The sequence below is a fragment of the Phalacrocorax carbo genome, chromosome 1 (assembly GCF_963921805.1).
Source record: "Phalacrocorax carbo chromosome 1, bPhaCar2.1, whole genome shotgun sequence".
In the NCBI taxonomy this organism is placed as follows: domain Eukaryota; kingdom Metazoa; phylum Chordata; class Aves; order Suliformes; family Phalacrocoracidae; genus Phalacrocorax; species Phalacrocorax carbo.
Window position 1 is genome coordinate 191109849 of NC_087513.1, and position 16998 is coordinate 191126846.

A 16998-nucleotide genomic window follows, 5' to 3' on the forward strand; every position below is an offset into this window, starting at 1 on the left:
TGCTACTTTGTGCAGCCTGAAAAATACTTTTTGCTCTTGTAAAATTTGACAACAGCTCACTGAACAAAGCTAATGCATTTTCAACATTCTGTAATATTAAATGTCTTTGTATCTGCAAGCATAAACTAGTAATGGGAAATATATTACTGGGAACAAATACCCATCTCAACCTGTGGTCTCATCTCTGGTTTTGATTAAATTCCTGCATTTGCAGCAAAGAAAGTAACTAATTTACAACTTTGTAGGCAGGAGAAGATAGTTGAACTGTTGCTCCATCTTGATTTACAGTTCACTTATTTTCATCTACCAGTCAACACACAAATACGTTGTGTTACAGGTTTGAGATTTGAAAGAGCTTTCAGAAAGGGAATAATATTTCCTGATCCCTTTTAAATAGTTTTTTTCCCAAGGTGTCTCATCAATTAAGGTGAAAAGTGACTTACAAGAAATTTTTGTCTAGATGAATAAAATATTCCAGTTTGGCTCAAAGAATGTGCAGGCTTAAGTTCTTTAATAGTCAGCAAGTTCTTTGACCTTTGTAAGGAGCTTATCACCACTGTAAGTCATTACCACTTTACCATATTCTAGATTCACTTTTAAAAATTGAAAACACCAAATCCTGCATCATCTGTATGTTGTTTGGCACTCAACAGCTGTGTTTCTAATGACTACATTCGCACCGGGCTTCCCACAGTTCTCTTTTAGAGCCTGTGTAGTTAATGGCAGAACGTGTCTTGTTGATGAATGCATTGACTGCTCGGCGGGAGGGTATTTGTAATAAATCTGGTCAGGAGGTCTTCTGCAGCTCCCTAACCCGTCAGCCTGCTGGGCAGTAGTGCTGTGCATGGGGAGAGCAGTCGCCCTGTGCTCCTGCCAAGACCGGTCCATCGCCTGGAGCTACACGTGCTGTTATGCCAGCAGCAGAAATGGCAGTGACATTTCCATACCCTTCCTTGGGTCTTTCCAGTGACTTGGATCCTGCCATGAGAGCAAAATTTGCGTGGGCTTGAGTGGCAGGACCAGGCTGTGCTCACATAGTGCAGTAAGGACAGCAAGGAATCGCACCGCACAGTGTGGGGCTGCAATCCTAGCAGGTCACACTTGGCATTTCAAATAATTTCCTTGATTGTTTGGCTTGATTTAATTCCCAGCTCACCACAGGATCCATTTCACAATGCTGCTAATTTTACTGCTGGGTTACATTTTGGGCAGGGGGAAATTGTAACCCAGATTATGGCATCCCAAAGAGGAGTGAGATTGTGAAACATCCATTTCTCACCCCCTCATCTCTGGCTTCTCCTTATGCTAATGGAGAAAAGGGGCAGAGCCACTGCCCTTTTTCTTCCCACCTCCTCCTACCCTCTGCAGGTCCACTTTGCACCTCCTGAGTGACAGAGCACAGGTCTGCCTGACCATCACATGACTTCACGTCCCCTCTCCACCCCAGTGTGTGTTTGTGAAATTACAGGACAAAATCTGGCCCAGAAAGTCCTCACCTCACTACAATCAATTCCTGTCCCTGCTGGCCCTGCTTACACGAGTACAAATATCTAGTGCCTAAAGGACTGTTACAGGAGCTATTCAGTTAGCAGGTATGGTTGTTGTATGCAGATCTTTTACAAGAAACCACTAGTTTGTACTGGTGTCCATCAAGGATAAGCTACAGGATCAGTGAAGGATGCAAAGGAGTTGTGTGATATATACGATTCAGCAGCAAAAGCTGCCCCCTGGAGGAACAAGTCATTAGGCAAATTAGATGCAACAGGGTCCAAAAATACCTCCACACATTCAGCAGTGAGTATTGTTATTTTAGTCACTTTACTAAGTTAACCAAAGAGATTCAAAAACTGAAATACAGAGGCTTTATACAGAATAAGTTGGGAGTACAAATAAACAAAAGTAACATTCTTCAAGAAATTGATTTTAGTTGTTTTATAAACGTCAATAAATACTGAAAATACATAAAAATTAAAAAAGAAAATACCAACAACTTTAATTTGTCCCAAGGACTGTATAATTTAAGATTATTTTTGACACTTTTGCAATAGGGATTTTATCCAGAAGTCCTTATCTAATTAAAAAAGGAAAAAGAAAAGTAGTCAGCATATTAATTAAAACCAGGGAAGGGGTCACAACCAGAGCGGAAAAATGACACATCCAGTTAGAACCATATTACAATTTGGCAGGAATACTCTTAATGAACACGGTGTATGCGTGAGAAAAAGACAGCATCACTATTACAGGCACGAAACGATGATGAAGTGTCATTATCCATTGTCCAAAATGAAAAGGAACATTAGTAAAAGGGGAAGTGAAGACTAGAAAAAGAAAGAAAAAAAACCTAGGGAAACTTTAAAAGCCACCTCTTCATAATAGTCTTCTAAGGCAAACGTTGCATGCACTACGTCCCCAAGAAACTAGACAAAGCTCTTCCACTCCCCGTGTGTTTTCTTTCATTTAGTTTCATGAAGAAAGGTTTGAGAGAGCAGAACGCTGGGAAGAAATACTACAAACCTCTAAATTAGTGAAAGAACTTCCCGCATCACTATTATATTCAGGGTAGGAGGAACTGGAAGAAATTATGTTTTTCAGCCTCTGAAGTGCAATGATCAATAGCAAAAGGAGAAAAGCTAAGAGACTAAGGAATATAGAAACATAGACATAGACATTGGATAAACGGCCAGGCGATGAATCCACTGAAGTTGAAAGGGATGTGGGATACAGCTCCAGAAAAGTCCCATTTTCCGTGTTTCCTACAAATCCAGATGAAGAGTCGAGTTCTGACATTTTTGGATTTGTGTTTTAAAAATCACAACAGATCTTGGATTCAAAGGCAGTTTTAGCAGCATAACAAAGAGTTTATTTTAGGCGACCATTTTTCCATCACAACGAAGAGATGACAACTCAGCCAGTGATCAATTTATCCTTTACTGTTCAAGCCGAGGACAATGTAAGACTGTATCCTTCAGAACTGCAAGAAAGGAAAAAAACCCAAAACAACGCAAGATTAATTTACTATCAGATAATGCGATTTAATGTGCGCCTGAGACAATTATTCCCTACCACCAAGCCGCAATTCTTAAAGCATTAGCTAACAACTATATATCTTTATTTTCCAAAATGCAGGGATTAGGAGAAGTCCTACCCATCAGTGAACTAAAACTGACCCTTCCCCACCATGAGTTGTTTAACTGAGGAATGGCACAATCAAAAATGTACTTTATATGGAATGGACATATTGGAATCCAAATTTGTCTTGTGGATAGCAGCTAGCCAGGGAATAAAAAAATCCCTCTCAAGACTTCAGCTCTCCAACCTAGAGCAAGGCTGCACAGCACTGCAATGGATGACAAATCCACTACCATTAGCCACTTTACACTGCCTTGCCAGAGGTTCTCAGAATGAGAAAATCTCCCAGACCTGCTTTCTTACTACATATTTATTAAATGGATTAAATGACTTCAAAGATCAAAATGCATCTCGCTCTAACACTGCTGTGGGGGTCTCAATGGCAGGCACATTTCAAAGAAGTGTTGCAGCTTCTGACCCCTACAAGCAAAATCCCGAGGGAACGGGCAGCCCTGGCTGCTCAGCAAGCATGAGGGGACTCTCTAAGGGCAGGGAACACTAATGGTGAAGAGATCCCATCTTTCAAAAAGCTTTTCCTCCAGCCACTTTGTGTTGGAACCTGGAAGCTTGGGTGCTGGCAAAAGTCAGGAGCACAGGACGAGCAGATCAGGGTATGCTAAGTTGCTTTAAACTGATGTAGTCAGTCCCCAGGTGCAGTCTGGAAGCATACGAGAAGGTTTGGTGATGGGGAATTGCTTGTACAAAGCTGACGTGCTGTAGCTGAATTACACGGCCATTGCCTTTGTTCTGATACAAAACAGATAATGCAAGGTGCAAGCGGGTAGGAAATGAAGCTCATTTTCTGCATATAATTGTCCACATGCAATTTTTCTATCCATCCATCCATGGTCAGCCTCTCACTGCAGATACTCAGGCACTACAGGGAAAGGTGGCAAGCTTTCCTCCCACTAGGAAGACAACATCCATACAGAACTATGTTCGCTGTGGTCCCTCTCAGCTTGATCTTGCTTTTGATCTTGTCCTGTGGTCCCCGTTCAATACAATTATCTCTAATTCACAGTTGAGGCTTTGAGGAAAACCCCGCTGGTTTTCATGGAAACAGAGAGAGCAAACACCATCAGCATCAGGCAGGGAGACAGAATCAGGCCCTTAAAGTAAAGACCTGACTATCTGGAGTCTCTCCTTCTGTGTGTGACACAACTGCCCAAGTATCTCGCTGAGTTTCCATGAAAGTGTCCCAGCACTGTTCCTGGCAACGTTCTGCCTTATAGTTTTTTCTTTTAAATATGCTACCTCTGCTAAATTAGTAAAGTACCTCTTTCTTCAAGAGGCCGACACTTTTAGACACTAGGTGTGACCACAGAAGCCCCAACCTGACCTAAAGATACTGAAGAAGGGTAAGGTACTTTTCTGCTGGTGTTCTTTCTTCTCTGAGAATGCAGAAGCTTTTAAGACACCCACTGAAAATGCTAAGAAGTTTGCTTTGCAGTCACTGAAGTTATTTGCATAGTTACTCACTATACTTTTGCACTGTATATTAAGTTTAGGAGGTTACGCTATATGCCATAAAAAGCCCTAAGTGCCTGAGTAAACAAGGATTACATTAAGCAGTAATTAGAATCTATGTTTTTAAACCCTATTTTATTTTCTATACCTCAGAACTACATCTATACTACTACATAAAACAGGTCAAGGCTATTCTCTGGTCTCAGGGACAACTTGTGTGGCACACTGCATCAAGATGGCTAAACTCCCTTTTATCCCGATGGACAGGATGGACAAATCATGGCTGCCTTTGGGAATGAATGATGGCCAATCTGAGCCCCAAATATGCCCAGGCATTGCTTGGAGGGTGCTGGCTGGCCAAAACCATGGCAGGAGGTGTGCTTGCTAATTCAAAAGGAGAGATAATGACAGGCCTATGCCCTGGCCTGGATTAATTTACTAGTACATACACGTCCATGTTTTCATGGATAAGTGGTTACATTCCAGATGTTATTTTATTGTTTATTTATTGCATTTATTGTTTTATTGCAGAGCTTTTGGTAGTCTTAATCAAGCACCCTAATAGCCTACAAGATATGCAGGAGTACAAAACTGCATCTGCAAATACCAGATAAAAATATTCTTACCCTTGTGGTATATAACTCATACTAATGCATAAAATATACTAAAATATAACCATTGTATAACCTTAATAGTATTTAGCCCCACAAGAAACAGTACCTCGTGAAATAAATCACAACAGACTCAACAAAGAGAGATCCTTATGAGATTATACTCCGTTCGAACTGTCTTTAATTTAGTGATCCAAAATTAACTAATGGAACAATATGTGTTCATTTCATGTTCTGGAAGCAGTTAAGTGTATTATAACAAATTTATCCTTTTTAACAGATAAGCTTTGATAGAGAAAATGTTTATCCTTGATTACTCATCGTAATGCAAAGCAGTTCCATTATTAACTAAATTTCTTTATAATAAGTTCAGGAATTATTTCACATAAATTCTTTAACATGCCAGAAGTTAAAATCCTTTAAGTTCTTCACAAATTTGAAATCCGCTACATTCTACTTTTACAATTAACAGTTTTGGCCCTGGCACAAGGAAGAACTTTGGCATAGGACTTTCTTTGAAGTTAGTGGAAAAGTTATGGTCTTAAACAGGACTAATCAGAACCTCACAGTTAAGCAGAGGTGTGAGTGCTTTGCTAGATCACAGCCTTTACAGGTCTTACAATGTCAGTTGGGCTATTTTGAACAGAGTATTTTGTAGTGAGATCAGAGGCACAGTAAACTCTGATTCGAAATTATATGGCCCACATTCTACTTGCCTCACTCACGCTGTGTAGTGATGTGATGTGTAAATTAATCTTACTATAAAGTGTAGCTTCAGCTAAAGTGGCTTTTTGAGTAGTATTTTAGGAAAAAAAATCTGTGTTGTTTTAATCACACATTTAAAAATATGGACCTGAAGCGTAAGGTCCTACTCAGTCTGAAAGGATTTTTATCAACCACCCATACCCTGTTGGAGTAAAACAGCAAAATCCTATGGAGTGCGAACATATCTGGTCCTGACATCTGAGTAACATTCACAGGAAAGTTACAAAAAGTGTAGGGAAATAAAACAGATCTGATTCTGATCCCTGACAATGTTCCCTGGCGCTGTTCCAGCATTGCAATCCTGCTGGAGAACATCCAGGCCAGCTCAGCCAGCGATGTGGGCCAGGGGTGCAAATGCTGTTCTGGACCGACATGTCCTAGGGCTGCACAAACCTCTTCCATGCCACAAATCAGACCTCCCAGCTTTCAAGAGGGGGATCCAAAAGCAGTTTTATTTAGTGCACCACAGCTACTGCTTCAGCTCAGGTTCCTGCTTCTGCTGGGAGAAGAAGCTAAGTGGCATAACCATTTGTCTCTTCCCCTAATCCTCCCAAAGAAACAACCCCAATAAAGCCAGATGTCAGCTTCACCTTCTTGTTTGGTAATTGGTTATGTGCATTTCTGAAAACTAAACAGAACAACATCAAAACATCAAGCCCAAACCTGGTCCCAAAAAAATGACTGGGAATTTTGTCACCGACTTCAAAGTATAATGGTAAAATTGAAAGTGACTGAATGCAATAAAACTGTTGTCTTTCCGAGAGCCATAAACCCATCAAGGAATATAACTAATGAACCAAAGTTTTCAAATTCTGTAGTGGTCCCTACTTATCCCTTGTCTATTGTTGTAAAGTTATTTTGGCTTTAGGCAAAGACTTAGTTTAAAGTGCTACTGCTAGATGACTGGAGATGGAGAGGAACTCCAGGATGGCATGCAGTAATCAGAGGGCTTTTTCATAATCCCAATGTCATAAATTCTTTACCATCCAGTTGCCTGTATTGTATTTCTCTGCATATCTTGATGCAACACCTCTATTTCTCCAGGCTTAGTGAAATGTAATTTAATGGAGCATACTCACAACCACTGAGGCCCTAAACATTGAGGAAGAGGAAACAAAGATAAGTCTGGTAGATTAATTTTCTTGGGAGTTTATCAGCCGTAGATAAGCACTCTGTTTTCTTGTTTCTTCCTGGCTTTTTGTGACTACAAGCTGAGAAATACCTTGACTGTTTCAGAGGCTTCAAAATGTTTAATCAGAGAGGCAAACTAACATCCAAGAAAAGCAGTGGGTTTATGCTACGTAAGCTAACATTTTTGTCACAGTCTTCCATCAGTTCTTTCTTTACAGGTAGAAGGTAGTCTAAAAAGCCCGTATTGTAAACAACTCCTACCAGAGGAGAGCCTAATTTGCTTTTACCATAGTTACAACGGTGAGGTCCCTCATCCTGTCGGACATCAATATGCTGTTAATTTATCTGCCTTCCTTCCCTAAAAACTTATAACCCTTTTGGCTGATTTCAGCCCAATGTATACGGAAAAGCAGAGGATGAGTTCAACAGAATGATTACATTTCTACCATCTTCTTCAAAATGGAGGGCTCTGGAGGGCTGGGAGTCACTCACTGACCCAGTGCAGGACAGCCAAAGAAGCCTGCCCATGCCAGATGCCCATGGATCCTGGAAGAAGGAGCCTCTGGCCACCAGGCTTCATTATCTCTGCACACACTGTCCTCCTGCAGATCCAGCTGTATGCACATGTGTCCTGGGGGACACAGAGATGAGGGTCAAAGAAGCACACCCCTATGCTAGAAGAACAATGTGCCCACAACAGATGACTTGGGACCATCCCCCTGATGGAGAGCATCTGGTGGTTGGCAGAGCCTAAATGGCACTGAAATTACTGGCCATTAATCTTGGTAGGAAATGGCTAAGAAAGGGAGATGAGTTGCAAAATGGTACTCTGGGCCTGTGCAAAAACCTCTTGCTCTGTAGGAGGCAGACAGCTCTTTGTTTTGAGTAGCAGAGGGGAGGCAGAGGACATTTATTAAAGATGACACTGATTATCTCTATGAAAGGACTCACAAGTGTGTTCTCTGCTCTCTTTTGCCCTTTTGAAAGTTAAAGCCAGGAGTGAGCAGATAATGATATCATCCCCTCATGACCTGAAATCAGAACCACCTCTCCTTTGTTCAGCATCAGGTCAGAAAAGGCAGGAGGAGGATTGTGCGGGTTCCTGGGTGATACGGTGATGCCAGTTCCAGGACGAAGCGTCCTTATTCCTAAAGGTGTGTCGCCCCGGCAAGTCCTGTTATCACAGCAATTAAATCCAAAAGCTGGAAGCAAGTTTTCACTAGATCTATTAAAGAGATAAAAGTTTATCTTGGCCTTTGCTAATTCCACGTATGTATGAAGGTCAGCGAGCTTCCGGTTTAATTCTTTCATCTTCCCCCTCACCGCCTTTGTTTTCTACATTTATTTCCTTTAGCATATAGGACTATATAACTGCATATGGTCCTTCTAGCTAGCATGTAACACAAAGCATTTAATACCATTAAAAATATGTTTGCATGCTCATACCAAAGGACTGAATGAACTTTACGTAGAGGGAACCCTTCAGCCTTGAAAGGCAATTTGCTCTAGACTGGAAAACTGTGGCAATTTAACATCATGCAATTAAATTAGACAGTAGCTCTAGACAGAAAAGAAGTGAGCAACAGTTCATTCCATTGAAAATGTAGAAAGATTAGGTATGAAAGGCAAAGAATGACTGCTCACTTGGAGTTCAGCAAGAATATGATCCTTCTTATTCTTGCACAATTGCTTTGGCAATTGAAAGACAACAAGCAAGTAGGATGCTTCTTTTTCCTGTTACAGATGGACCCGCCAGGAGCACAGAATCCCTTTACCTCTCTGCTGGGAAACAGGATCAGACACCAACTGACTCAATGAAAAAGTGCACACAAGGAAAAGGAAAAACTGTTTCCTGCCACAAGCAAAGTCTTCCTTTTAATTTATGATCTAATTTCATTTTTAATTATGATTTAATATGATTTAAATTTATGACTTTTAAAATCTAAGAAGACAAGTGCCCAGATGGCTTGGTTGCAGGTTAAAATCAAGTTATATTTTGTTTGGGGTTTTGTCTGGGGCTGGGAAAAGGCAAGTCTCAGAGCCATAAGGATACTTAGATTAATTCAGATAGGGTCAAATGCTTGTATCATTTACATTTCCCATGGATCTGCAGATTATATCAATGTATAGCAAAGACATAATGACCTGGGAGCAGACACAGAGCCTGTCAGTTGAATCTGCTATTTAAAAGTAGGAGAAAAGCAAGCAAAAAGAATGAATAAAATACTTACAGGCAGGAAGATATGGGGATGCAAGCCAAATGTCCAATGCACAGTATGCCGTTAGTTATCACGCCCAAATCTAAAGGGACTGCATACTGAGAAAAGCCCCTATAAAAAAGCAAATCAAAGCTGAAGAGTTTAGTAAAAACTACATTAACGAAAAGACATGGATGAAAAGTGCTGAATTCTGACTGCTCTCGGTGCCAGAAATTTCAGAACAAACCGGCTGGAATCCTGGCTTGTGTTTTATTCCTGCTAGCCACATCCTTCTACTGTCCAGTTACAGCACTGCATGTATAATATAAAAACCATGCTTATCTCTTGATCTCTGCTTTACAGCCATGCCTTGATAACACCCTTCTCCTCTTCTTTTGCAGAGTGCTCCAAGACCAAGATAACCTGCTGTCCCTGGCACTGCTTTAAGCACCAGAGCCCTGTAGCTGCATTCCACTTCATTTTGCATTATCCCCTAAAGACTCCTGCCAGGAATCACGCCTTTCTGGATTACACATAATTATTTATTTATTGTCTTTATTTCAGACAATCTGCACTTTAATTTCACTTACCTGAAATCCTCAAACTGAATATTGTATATGCACAAGGATAGCTAGCAGATTTTTGTGTGCTACATTCATTCAATACCTAAAATTAAAACGTGGCCCCTGACCTGTCTTTAATAAAGTAAATTAAATTGTTTGTATATGAAGAAACGATCCCAGATGATGCAGATTAAAGCAAAAGTAGGGTTACTTTCAAAAAAGATCCTCCCCTCCGGGAGAGAAGAGACACTTGCACAATCATTATATATCTCAGAGCTCTACCCTTTCAGCACATTTGGTTTTAACTGCATTAGAGAAGCAGATCTCTGGGGATGAATGTTAATGCATTCTTGTGTTGTTTTCATCCCTTCCGTCACTGAATCACTTATGGTTTAAGCCTGTCCAAGTTCAATAAAGAATATTATCTAGTGCCGCTGTTAAAAGTCAGCATTGTTGAAATCCAAATGTTTTGATAACACTGATTATACTAATGTTCCACCCCAAGGGAGTCAGGCAGCTTCCTCACCACCGCACCGTGCAGAAGGAGAGGCAGGAGGCTGCAGGTGAACCCTGAGGTCCATTTCCCCAGGGATGGACCCAGCACATCCTCTGGATGCGAGGGCAGGCACCCCATTGCCTTGCCCAGAAGCACGCAGGCTGAGGCAGGTGGCGGTACTGGGATGGAGAGGGGGATGCAACAGCCCTTGTATACCTTTTCTCTGGCAAATCTGCGTCACGTAACAAAGAGCTTGATCCTACACCCCTCGGTTTTGTCTGCTTGTAGCACAGACCCTTTCCTTTCCCTTTCTTCCTTTCTTTCTTTCCCTGGCTCTTTTTGGGGAAAGAGTCACGAATCTCTGCAACAGGGACTTTATCTTCAAACAAGACACATATAAATTATTTTTCTTCTTTTCCAGCTCTCTTCTATCTCCACAGGATCTTCTTTAGTCCCTCTCCCCCCCAGATACACAGAACACTGCTCTTGCCCATTTAGCCCTTCATTCAATACAATGCCCCAAGCCCTGGCAGGGGAAGGGAACAGAGCCTACCAAATCTTGAGCTGATTAAACACACCAGAGATGCAGTACAAAACACAATATATCCTCAAGACTCTTCAAATGTGTGCATTCATATTCAAATGGCAAGCGTACACAGTGAGATGGAGAGGTCTGAGCTTTTAATTACCTTTGAAGAACACAGAAATATCTGGACTGGAACATAAAGAAGCTTATCTACAGGAGACCCCTTGGCATACACAGTTGTATCCCACAGTCCTTCATCCTTTTTTGCACCCACTTAATGCCCTTCACAGCTATTTTCACGGTCTCAGCTGCAGCACTAGCCCACAGCCGAGGCTCACACTGACCATGTTCCAGCAGAGCAGGGTTTGGCCCAAACACTGTGTTCACTCCCATTGCCAATAAGATATGTGGGGAACAGGGACCTATCTGTTCCCTGTATCTCTGGGGATGTGAATGAGGAAAGGACCCTCATCACTGTACATCTGGAACCTCAGATGGGAAAACAGGGCCCTCCTGGTCCTGCTTCCCATAGGAGCGTGAGTCTGAATCTCACCCAAGGACACACAGTCGTCAGGGAAATCAGTATCTATCCTGTGTTGGTTTGCTGAGAATATTTATTTCCCACTTTTGTTGAAGGTTTCCTGTGAAAAATTACAGGTTACTGAAAAAAAGCACAAGAAACTCAGAAGCCCACTCTTTGTTGACCATAGTGATGGGTCATATTTAATTTCTTGGGACTAAAGCCGGGACTTGACACTTTTATTCCAGTTCTTAATAACTTTTGTTCCTGTTGGCCACTTTCAGACAAATTCAATCCCAGGCAGAAACCTCAAAGACAGGCAAGCTCCTAAAGTTTAATGACAGCAGATGATCAGGAAGAGGAGAAACGAAGGCTCGCACACCCATTTCGTTCTCCCTTCTAGCTTTAGGTCTCAGTAATTGACTTCTACAGTCAAACACAGCCACTAAGATGTCACTGCAAAAGTAAGAGACTGCAGGCTGGAAGGAGGACCAGGGCAAGGTTAGCCAGGGAAGAGGGAGGAACTGGCGGGTATCAGGATTCCTTAATTTCTGGATTTTGTGGAATGACTTATTGACTTTGTGCAACCTCATATTCAAAAGTTTTGTTTGAAGAGAAAATTTAGTGCGGGACAGAATGACTGATTAGAAGTGTACGTTTCCACAGGGCAAAAAGAAAGGAAGGTTAAAAAAAAAATCTGTTAAAGACCGTTTCCCTCAGTGGAACAAGTATATGAAAGTATTTCAGCTGCTTCTGCCTTGCCATCGCCTTTCATGGTTGAATCATCCCTTTTCTGCCACCCCTCCTTGCCAAGGCTGCAAGCAGCTGTGTGGAGCATCCCACCAACACTGATAAGCCTTTCAGGAGGATGCCACCCAGCCTGTGTAGGGTGGCAGTGGTGCAGTTAGTCTCAGAACAAACAGAAGTTAATTAAGCTTTGTTACCTCACGCCTGAATCTTAACATGGGCTCCCAATAAGCACCTTTTGCATTCGACACAAGCAGACCGGCGCTGGGCTCCAGGCTTGGGGCCAAATGGCCGATGCAGTAGAGGGCTGTGCACAGCATTCGCTCTCCCTGAAGCCTCCCAGATTTCTCATGGGGCAGTGCTCCAGCTCCTCCACGTAATTTACTTAGAGTGAAACCTACCAGACAAAATACCAAGCCCCAGGGCAAGCAGTCCTTGTTATCAGAGCTTGCTTTCATTCTCCATCACACCCACCTGTGAAGCTAACAACTTGCAGGGCTCAGATGCTCAGGTTCAGCATCCCACCGGGTAGAGAGGGAAAAACCCTCCAAAATATCAGGCACTACCCCCTACACCTACCAGGAATACAGTTTTAGGACAAAATGTGGCTAGATCTGGAAGTGAATGGATTTAAGGTCTCTATTGTCCCCTCCAGTGCTGCGGCACAACATCCTGCGTGATACCAGAGGTGCCTGCACACAGGAGCATAGCCGAAAGCCTCCATCTCTGGTAACTCCATGGGGGCACACCCACCCCCCATGGGCAAGTCGTGCCAGCAGGTCTCAGGAGCCCTCCCTGCAGACTTCAGCAAGGGGCTCTGCTGAACAGTAAGCAGCCCTTATCTTTGCTAGTCAAGGGGGTTATTAGTCCTTAACTAATGAAGTTGTGACCCAGTAAGTGGAGTCCAGAGTAATGAGGAAACACTTTCCTATGGTAAAATTCAGCTGACACAAAGGCTTCAATATATTTTATAAAAACAAACAAAGTATATGGTCCACATCAAACCCTAAAATGTCAAGCAGATTTCATTTTAACCTCCTTAGAAATCCTGGCACAATATAAAGCTACAACAGAAATCTGTGTGCTTGATTCAACAGAAACCCCTGTTAACACATCGTTTTGTTTCAGAATCTTTTCTCCCCAAAAAAGCAGTTTCAGTACCAACTGAGGTTTCTGTTGAATTTTAGGCACAGATGTGCTATCACAGCAATGCTGCTTGCTATAACTCTGCTTCCAACACAGGTGCCTCAGCCTGCTTTACCAGGAGATGTAAGAAAACAGCCTTTTCCTTCAATTCTCTGTTTCCCCTCAACGTGTAACAGAAAACATCTCCATCCTCACACCATTCATTGTTTTACCAACGCAGGCTGCGTGTCCTCCCTTGACAAGGAGACTGTGGCATTATCAAACCTGTATTTGTGTGCATACTATTTACATATTGTCACTGTTTGCAAAACAGTCTGCAATAACTTAGGCAAAGATACAACGCTTGCAAAGGGAGTTGCAGTGAACCACGCTGTGATGTGTAAGCATAAGGGGGCAGGGTTGCACCTGAAATGCCAAAAAGAGCAAGTGAGGATAACAGACTATGGAAGGAGAGCTTCTGGTGCTAGACAGAGTGATCAACATTGCCTCTCAGGTCTCCTAGCTTTAGAGGACACTGTTGTGCTCCAATCCAGGGCCAGACTAATTCCAGTGGCAGGGATGGGTGGCAGCACAGGTGAGGGCTTGTCTCAGCATCTCACCAGACAGCCGCTGAAGGCATCAGGGCAAAAGCGAACGTGCTGGGACACATCAAGGAAATTAACAAAATGATGGACAAGGTGCCTATACAAAGCTACAAGTAAGCTCGAAGGAAGCTCAGGGAAATACAAAGGTGATAGCTTGAGGGAGACAGATGCTGAGAACACGGGCTGATCAAAGCCCAGGGGCTAAGTCTTAGTAAGGCAGATGGGGTGGTACATCACGTACAGGATGGCTATTGAGGACACTTGAAAGCGAAGCCTGCGGCTGATGTGTCTGATGCAGAGGAGAAGGGGGAGCAGTGGAAGGACTGACAAAGAGGGGAGATGCAGCCAAAGCGGCAGGCTAAGAGGTGGGTTTTTGCAGCAGCGCTGTGGATCGACTACGCCGTAACAGGATTTCCTCTGCGCAAGCGACGAAGGAGCTAACCGCAGTCATGAAGACACAAGAGGAGGAGCACTTGCGAGAGAGTGCAGGAGGTAGAGGTGAAAATGCCTTGACTTTTTAGTATTACAATTCCAAGTCTCAAACCTATCAGAAACATCAGATTTTTTCAGTAACTTCTGGATGTACTCTACAGTTGAGCTAATTCCTCTTCTGCTTCTGCGTAGATGGGGCGCCAGGAGGAAAACTGCACTGCTTCCTGCTTCTGATGGGGAATTTAAAGAACACCATTTATAATTTGCACTGCACCAGTAAGACCCAATTATGAACCAAGACACTTGGCAGACACAAGCTATCCCAGTCAGCCTTTTACGTCTGAAAAGGTTAACAAAACGCAAACAGCAATAACTTCCTAAACCAAATATATTCATATACATACACTCACCTACTTGGTGATAGTATCAGAGTAGGCTTGGATGCTAAAATAGGCCAGGACCCCTTCCCCACCAATTCAAGGTCCTGTAGCATTTCTCCTGTTGACAGCAATGCACACGTACTGGATATAGCAAGCAGCAGTCTGCAGGCAGGCAAGCCTGCACACCAGAGCAGGGGAAAGCCAGGGAAACATGAGGGAGGTGGCAGCGACACGCCTGCTTCTCCTTCCCCCACCAACCTTGGGTGATACGGATGACCCAGTCTGAGGAGGAGATGGGGAAGGAAGGCACCCAGTACTCAGCTACAACCAGCAGCAGCCATCCCTAAGGGGGACAAGCCCTTCTAGGCATTACAGCAGTGAGAAGGAGGCTGGTGGTTTCAGGTTGCTCTTCATTTCAGTCTCTTCAGGCACAGAAAAGTCAGAGCGGGGTCAAAATTACTGTAAAAAGCAGAATCATAAGGAAACAGGCATTGACCCTCCACCTGGATGATCCATTATCAGAATAAAACTGCCAGCACCATGTACATCCTATACGATCCGGATTCTATGTTTCTTTTATTCAGCTTTTTCCCATTCTCCTATATTCACCTCAGAATTAAATTTAATAATACTCAGTATGCATTCCTAATTTTCTTTGCTTATGTAAGTGTAAATGAATGTGGCAAAAGCTCAGTCCTTTACCACTATTTTCACAGTTTATCTCTAACTGTTTAGCATTTGCAAGGGTACGAAGAGTTTTCTTCACTTGCTTTCTGTCCCAAACTTCATTACCTCTACTGAGATGCTATTGTAACAGCCCGCAGCTTTTAGGTAGACATGAAGTGTTTGAAAAGGGCGCATTTTTGTGCATCCATCCTCTTTTCTTTTTCTACATTGTTCTGTCTAAGCTCAGCTCTTCTCCCAGTACATTGGATGGGCATTTTACAATTTATTTGCAGAGGGAGCAATTCCTTTCCTGTCACCTTCCTGCAAACAATGTGAAAGAGCACACGGGTGGCAATCTACGCTTACACCACAGAGCCAAAAATGTGCTTGCACAGCGATGGCCCAACGCTCTGCGCTACCAAACCCCCACTCCGCAGCGTCTTGCAGAAATGGAAACCTACCTGTGCCTCCCTCCTCTCGGCATCCCTCCTTCCAGAAGCAGCGCGGCCCCCGATGCTGTCCCCACGCTCTCCCAGAGCGCTCCCCTCTCTGCCTCCAGCAAAAGCAATTTCTCCCGACACGAAGAAGCGATCATTCAATTCAAGCACTTATGACAAGCCCCGAGGTCAGTAAGGAGAAAACCAGTTCTTTCCAAAACACAGTTGGGAACAATCGAACACAGGCCTAACACGTACCTAGGTTAAACGCGTGTGAAAATCAAACGCCCTTGATTGCGGCGCACGAAAGGCAACACGCTCGCAAGACTCTGGCGGAGCGGCGGCCGCCGGCGGTGCGGGGCGGAGGGCCGGCACCGCTCCCCCTGCGCGGAGCGGCTCCCCACACCGGCCGGGAGAGCGGCTGCGGCGCGGGGGAGGCGCCGCTCGGCAGCGGGCAGCCGCGGGACGCGGTGCTCGGCGCTGCACAAAGGCGAGCAACACTCCCCGGCGGACCGGGCCAGCCGAGGCGAGGCTCAGCTCAAACCGCGGGCACGAATAAAGCCCACCGGGATTTAAGCAAAGGGAGACAAAACGCCCCAAACCCAAAGTGCCGACCTCCCTTAAAAAGGGAGACGGCCGGATGCCGCCGAAACGCTTCGGCTTAGGCGCAACCGGCAGCGCGGCACCCCCCTGCCCGCCGCCCCGCTCACCGCGCCCGGCTCCGGCTGCGGCTCCGGCTCCCCCAGCCCGGCTCCCGGTCCCGCTCCCGCCGCCCTCCTCCCGCCCGGCGCGGCGGCAGCACCGCCCCCGGCCCGCCCCTCGCCCGCCCCCGCCGCGCCGCCCGCCGACCCCCGACCCCAGCCCCGGGGCGCTGCCGGGGCCGGAGCGGGGCGGGGGCGGCCTCTGCCCCTTCCCTCGGGCCCGGGGGGGTTGCAGGGCTGCAGGGGCGGGGGGCTCGGGGACGCACTGCCTGCCCAGCGTCCCCCCCGTGTGAGTCCGGGCAAGGCTGGATGGCCGAGCCCAGAGTTGTGGCGAATGGAGCTGAATCCAGTCGGCAGCCGGTCTCGGGCGGGGTTCCCCAGGGCTCGGCGTTGGGGCCAGTCTTGTTTAATATCTTTATCAATGATCTGGAAGAGGGGATCGAGTGCACCCTCAGTAAGTTTGCAGATGACACCAAACTGGGCAGTAGTGTCGATCTGC

At 44.6% G+C, this 16998-nt stretch overlaps 1 protein-coding gene across 7 annotated transcripts; it reads right to left on the minus strand.

Annotated features, from left to right (window-relative positions):
• Positions 1 to 2266: 2266 nt before the first annotated feature.
• Positions 2267 to 16598, minus strand: SERTM1 (serine rich and transmembrane domain containing 1). 7 transcript variants are annotated; one of them, XM_064440981.1, is made up of 4 exons: positions 16057 to 16494; positions 15823 to 15968; positions 9335 to 9433; positions 2267 to 2971 (listed from the first exon to the last, which is right to left on the minus strand). In XM_064440981.1, the coding sequence occupies exon 4, from the start codon at positions 2785 to 2787 to the stop codon at positions 2464 to 2466; it is 324 nt and encodes a 107-aa protein (XP_064297051.1). In that variant the 5' UTR covers positions 2788 to 2971; positions 9335 to 9433; positions 15823 to 15968; positions 16057 to 16494; the 3' UTR covers positions 2267 to 2463. The 7 variants fall into 7 exon arrangements, with proteins under 7 accessions (XP_064297051.1, XP_064297050.1, XP_064297049.1 ...); XM_064440980.1 differs by lacking the exons at positions 15823 to 15968; positions 16057 to 16494 and adding an exon at positions 16509 to 16590; XM_064440979.1 differs by lacking the exon at positions 16057 to 16494 and having other exon boundaries at positions 15823 to 16050.
• Positions 16599 to 16998: the final 400 nt, after the last annotated feature.

Excerpts from the sequence above, each read along its gene's own strand:
- SERTM1 (XM_064440983.1), bottom strand. The coding sequence starts at position 2,787 with ATGTCAGAACTCGACTCTTCATCTGGATTTGTAGGAAACACGGAAAAT.